Source organism: Hydractinia symbiolongicarpus, chromosome 11 (assembly GCF_029227915.1).
Source record: "Hydractinia symbiolongicarpus strain clone_291-10 chromosome 11, HSymV2.1, whole genome shotgun sequence".
NCBI lineage: Eukaryota > Metazoa > Cnidaria > Hydrozoa > Anthoathecata > Hydractiniidae > Hydractinia > Hydractinia symbiolongicarpus.
Window position 1 is genome coordinate 10,329,769 of NC_079885.1, and position 6,271 is coordinate 10,336,039.

The following is a 6,271-nucleotide window of genomic DNA, read 5'->3' on the forward strand; positions in this document are numbered from 1 at the left end:
AATTATTTAGGAAAAGATATTATAGCCAATGCAACATGTTAAATTGAAGTTTTCCGTCTACATACTAATGAAAACTATTCTTCCGGGTTAGCGCTTGTAGCTGCATCAACAAGGACCAGCTTCATCAAACGACACCTCAGTACTGTCAGATTTGCTTTTTTTACACAAAGTACAGTAAGACTTCGAAAATAAGAATCAATGGGCACTGCAATGTTTTATTTTAGTTTCCTTGTTTAGTGTAAGAGGCAGCACCTCGTACTTGCTTTTGACTGGTAAATTCGATATTCTCCCTCTCTCAACAAAAGAATTACTTTGCTAAACAGTGAAGGACCATGGAACTCATGCAACAATTAAAATATTTCAAGAATTTAGATTTTACCAAAATTACCTAAGATCCTAAGTCCACTCTCAATATTGACAAATGAACTAAGACAAGTTTATTTGTTGTAAACCTAACACGGATTCGGCCTATGTAATTACTTGTTGCCACGAAATTCAAAACTGCTTGCTTTGTCTCAACATATTTTGAGCAGGAAGGCTTGTTGATGCTGCGTGGTCGCATGTTCCAACATAATGCTTCGTCTGCAATCCGATGTCACTGCTCTTTCAAATTAATCTCTATTTCTATTTGCTATAAGTGGACATGAATAATTTTGCAGTACATTCCCATCAGAAAAACTCACAGTAAATTGTGAAGCAAATATATTTACTAAAAGGGTATAAAAAGTAATACATATTTAGATAAAAGTTTATTATTGAAAAATATTTTTACAAAGTTATTCGGTAGAAAAATTGTGTTTACGCTTTTCCATCCGGAATGATGGTTGTGTTTTTTACATTGTCTTTGATTTTTTCTAAAAATAAAAATAAAAATTATGATGAAACGGCTGTAGAAAACTTGATCTGTAAAGGTTAATTTGCCTATATCATTTTTATCAATAAGAACGGTCATAATATATTGGGCATTGTCGCTTTTTTTTGTTTTTGTGGTTAGAAAATGAGATTGTCTAACTTGATGTTACGAAAGATATTATACATCTTATCAGTGTGGAAAGTTTATCATTTCTTGAACATGATAGTTTAATAGACGACGTTTCAGGAGATCCTACTTTCATCATTGGGAAAAGTAAAATGATGTTGAGCATCTATTTATGTGTAATTGCAAATTATCGAAATTCATCAAAAAAATTAATCAATCAGGAATAAGTAGTTAATTACAGTTTAGTACGGTAGTTAACTTTTTCGGACCTAGACGGATATAACTACTTCTGTAGGGCTAGGAACCAAATCTCAGGAAGTTGATACGAGATACTGTGTATGTGTTTGTCGCGTTCTACACTGTTGATGGTTTCTTTTATCTTCCTGGCCGTTGTTCTGGATTCTCTGTCAATGATTTCTTCTCACCCCATTTAAACTGATGAGTTCTGCTCCAGCTGTGGTCTGCAATTTCGTTTTTTCACATCTCCATTTTTTATTGCGCGCATATGTTCTTGAACTCGTTGCTTGAATTTTCTTTCTCTTTTGTCTACTTAAACTGCATCACAACCTTTAAACCAGATTTCGTAAACAACATTGCTTTGTTCTTCCGGATTAATTTTCTCTTTTGGTTAAGACAAAGTGATTCGCAGTGTGTATTTAAAGTTAAGAATGCATTTGATCTTGTGTTGCCTAACTCGACGAAGGATCTTGTTAGAACCTGGTACGAAGTATAGAAATGCTGATGCGATAAATTCCTCTGATGTTTCCCTGTTGTCTCGGTTGCATTTTCTCTTCTCTTCATTTTTTTTTCTACTAGCGTGATGACTTTCTGACTCTATCCATTTGCGATTAATGCATTCTTTACACGTCAATTCTCTTTTTACTCCCTTTTTTTGTAAGTGACTACGCTGTTGGCACGATTCAGTGATGAAGAAATGACACTTTCTTTACAAGATTCTTGATGGTTTGATTCGAAGTTACGGTACTCTTCTGTGTGTGTTGGTTTACGATACACTGCAACTGAAATAGTACCATTCTTTCGTTTGACTAAAGTTTCAAGGAAAGCGTTGTTCCCATCTTGTTTAAGCTCCACAGTGAATTTAATTTGTCGATGGAGGCCTTTAATGTGTTCATGGAACTCTTTAGGATGAGATCTTTTGATTATAGCGAATACGTCGCCAACCTATCCTTTCCAAGGCTTTGGACATCTGTTTGATGTGATTAATGCTGTTGTCTCATGTGCTTGCATGTATATTTCTGATGGAGGGCCTTCCCTGGCAAATTCGCCGGTTAAGTATAGAAGTTCTTAAACAGATACCATGTTTTTGTTAAAACAAGTTCAACCAAGTTGTCTTTTTACTAAACGCAGCATCGTTTTCAATAAGGTCTTTAAGGATGTTAAAGTTGTCCTTTCTGGGAACATATGCGTAGAATGATGTGACATCAAACAATACCATCCATTCGTCGTCTGCTATCTTTATTTTTCTCATGTATTCTTGAGTTCTTGCAATGGTCCCTGGCTGTAAAATTGCTAATGATAAAAGCAACAAATTTTGATAGGTTGTATAACGGTGTTTCAGTGCAAGAGACTATTGGTCCCTGTTTATAAATTCTTAGTAGTCCATAAAATTGCTGTGGTGGTCGTCACAAGGTTTCAGTCGGTGATACTGCTTATCGACGATGCATTCATTCTCTTTAACTCCATTAAAATGTTTCTGGCTTCTCGTTTGATGAATTCTGTAGGATTTTTCTTGAGAAATTTTTAAAGTCAGTTGTTAATGTGTTCATTGCACTTGTTGATGTAGACAGGTGTATCCATGCTAATCTTGTCAGCCGGTAGGATTATGATATCTTTGTTGTTCTTTAGACTCTTCAATAAAATTCAAGCAACGAGTTCAAGATCATATCCACGCAGTGAAAAACGGAGATGTGAAGAAAAACGACATTGCAGACCACAGCTGGAGCAGAAGTCATCAGTTAAATTGGGATGAGAAGAAAATTATCGACAGAGAATCCAGAACAACGGCTAGGAAGATAAAAGAAACCATCAACAGTGTAGAACTTGACAAACACATACACAGTATCTCGTATCAACTTCTTGAGATTTGGTTACCAGCCTTACAGAAGAATAGTTTTCTACATCTAGGTCCAAAACTGTTAATTACCGTAATTAACTGTAATTAACAGCTTGTACCTTATTTGTTAATTTTTATAAATTTCGTTTATCTGCAATTATATAAATACATGCGCAACATCATTTTACTTTGTCCGATGATGGGAGAAGGATCTCCCGAAACGTAGCCTACTAAACTATCATGTTTAAAAAATGATAAACTTTCCACAATGATATGAACACTGAATAGACAAACCGAAATAATATCTTCAATATTTTATATCTGATTTGTTATGATTTTTTGAGGTTGTCTTTAGCTGAATCCCCACTGCACGATATTCGCGACAATTTTTGTGACGAAAAGTAGGAACCAATTTAACTTTGCGTCATGACAAAAATCGCGACCAATAGAATTTGAATATTTATGACGATCGTCGTAAAAATCGTCCCGTGGAAATTCGCCCTTACATGGAATTTGAGTTCCCATGACGAAACAAGAAAAATAAGTACTTTGATTTGCAAGGTTTTACCTATACGTAACATTGAGATAATTTTTATCTGCTTTTCTATATCTGGTCAAATTAAATTTGTAAACAGTTTTATCAAAAAAAGATGACCCATAGGGATAGTGATTACAATGATGCTATTAGAATACGAAGAATTGTTTGTGATGCGCTTGGGGTTAAAGAATAAAGAAAAATTTATTAAAGTTAAAAGAAAATTTCAGCACCGACTGGTAGCCTCGTGGTAGAGCGTTCGCTTCCAGTGCGGGAGGTGTTGGGATCAAACTCTGGCCGAGTCATGCCAGAGACTATAAAAGTATGAATCTATCCTTTCTGCTTAGAATAGGATTGATATCTTAGGCGGTTGTCTAGTTGAGCGATGGCTGTGCTTGCACGATTTTCGTAGCTCAAATGGGAGCTTTAAATCCGCTAGGATCCCCGTCGCAGGACCCTGGTTGGTAGCAATACCAATAGGAACTGAAGACGCTATCCTGGGTAAATTATTTCAAAAAAAAGTTAGTTCTTGAGACCAGTCACGTTGGTTAGCTGGTCAAGTTTCTTTCCACTCCACTCACTCTCTTTTTAAAAATTTACTAACAGTTTTGGTGAATACACACTTTTGATCATATTTTTCTCACCTTCTACGTCTACACTAGGAGCTGTTATAATGATTCCAAGCGACAAACACATCGAAAATAAACACAGCATATCTCTTGCCATCTTTACATACAAACAAAGTGGATAAACCAATTTGTATTCACCATTATATTGTGTTTGGTACATTAAATGCAGTGGACAAACGTTATGTGATCTGTAACAAAATTGTAAATTAGACAAATTACTTACTATGCGTGCTTAAGCCTTAGTGTTTATAAATCCAATGAAAACTATTACTGGGTATTACTCGTATAAGATGAACGAAAATAATCATCAAAATTTCGGCCCTTTGACTAAAATATACACAAAATTTACAACAACAATATAGTGGTAAAACTTCATTTTATCAACAATTACTATTTTTAACTAAAATATTCATCATATTAATTTCGTTTAAAAAAATGCAGTATAGAAAGATTCGGTATGTGCAATTGTAGCTTGCTTTGCTGCAGTAAGCAATGTGTACTTCTACGTTAACGTCACGTTTAAGAAAATAATTTAGAAATGCGTATTATGCAGGCAATTTTATTTCAATAAAGTTCTGAATTTGATCTAACAATAATGCAACGCTAATAAAAAAAACCTACAATGTTGAACCCATCGTCAAACAAATATCCATGCTAATGACCATAGTCAGTATGATACCAAAGGTGAAAGATAATTTTTGAACGCAAACATTTCTCAGATATATGTATGATACCAGAGTCGAAATGCCAGTACCTATCAGAAAATAGCTGGCCCACAATGTTTCAGTGATATTTAATTGTGTCTGCGTACTGGAAATGGTCCACAAAAACGCACTTGTGATAGCAAAGAACACACCAAGCAAGATCTGAAGTGTGACTGCAACGAACAATAAAACATTTTTATACAGAAAGCTAGCAGTCAATACACCAAAACTAACAATAAAAACAAGACTCTACATGAGTCATTAACTTACATAGAATAGTTTTCTGCCATTTTGTAACACAAACGTGGCAAGCAAAGATCAAGTAAAGATTTGTAAAACCAGATGTGTCAATGATACTACTAACAAGACAGAAACATAAACTTACCAACAAATCTGATTCTTCGCCTCCAATGCAAAATTCGTTCCTGTGAATTCAACATTATTTAAATTAAAAATATTTTTCATGCACTAAATGGAAAGGATTATTCCTACTGATATACTTACTTATGTTTCTGTGTAATAATCATTACTACTGTAATTACTACCTCTTTAATTCTAATTACTGTATTGTTTCTTTGTTAACTCCGGAATTATCGTATTTTTAAACTATATGCTGAGCCAATGTTAAGGGTCACAAATAAGCGATTCCCGGACACGGCGACTGAATTCTTGCTTATTTACTGTGAGCAATCGCGCAAAATATAAATTAAACTGTGATATAATTTTTTGAATATAAATAAATATAACAAATCAATATAAATTGTTTTTCAACGTGTTTATTTTGAACTAAAAGAGGAACTATACTTTTTTTTTTCTAGGACCCTTCTGCACACAAGCAACAATAACATTTCTTCCTGGTTTAGAAAAAACACAACCCTAGAAAAAGCACAAGCAACACAAGCAACAATAGTGAAACGTTAACATAATAAGAAAAAAGTTATACTTCACTTACTTACTTACTGCAAGTTTATTGTACGTTAATCCCCGTCCACGAGGCTGGCACATTGCTTCCTACGATCCAAACTTCCTGGATTTATGCACCTTTTTCACCTTTCGCGATCAAAGACATCGTCTTTTTTCAATTTTTTTGAAGCAAGGTCTTTATTAATTTTCGCCGTGTAAGGCAGAATCTTTAAAATTGCATTGGAAGATAGGAGATAGGGACTACCTAGAGCCTGGACGCGCGATGTCCAGGATAAAGTATTTGCTCTGGGTTTGGAAATTGTTCAATTTCTTAAAAGCCAATAGAATGCGTTATTTGATTTTTTAGCCCATAGGATCTCAGATCGTTGGAATTTGATATTTATCCTTATATGTAGTTAATCAAACCCATTACTTTTTTCAGGTGAG

At 34.5% G+C, this 6,271-nt stretch overlaps 1 protein-coding gene across 1 annotated transcript; it reads right to left on the bottom strand.

The window, feature by feature from the left end:
- Positions 1-694: 694 nt before the first annotated feature.
- LOC130614168 (uncharacterized) lies at positions 695-5,446 on the bottom strand. The gene is made up of 4 exons (XM_057435579.1): positions 5,307-5,446; positions 4,839-5,094; positions 4,233-4,405; positions 695-854 (listed from the first exon to the last, which is right to left on the bottom strand). Exons 1-4 carry the CDS (start codon positions 5,359-5,361, stop codon positions 799-801), a joined length of 540 nt encoding a protein of 179 aa, XP_057291562.1. The 5' UTR covers positions 5,362-5,446; the 3' UTR covers positions 695-798.
- Between the last annotated feature and the right edge of the window lie 825 nt (positions 5,447-6,271).

Coding starts and splice junctions, on each gene's coding strand:
- LOC130614168 (XM_057435579.1), bottom strand. CDS start 5,361: ATGTTGAATTCACAGGAACGAATTTTGCATTGGAGGCGAAGAATCAGA. Junction 4,406..4,838: donor TTGACGATGGGTTCAACATT/GTAGGTTTTTTT, acceptor ATTTTGTTACAG/ATCACATAACGTTTGTCCAC. Junction 855..4,232: donor TCCTAGTGTAGACGTAGAAG/GTGAGAAAAATA, acceptor TTTTATTTTTAG/AAAAAATCAAAGACAATGTA.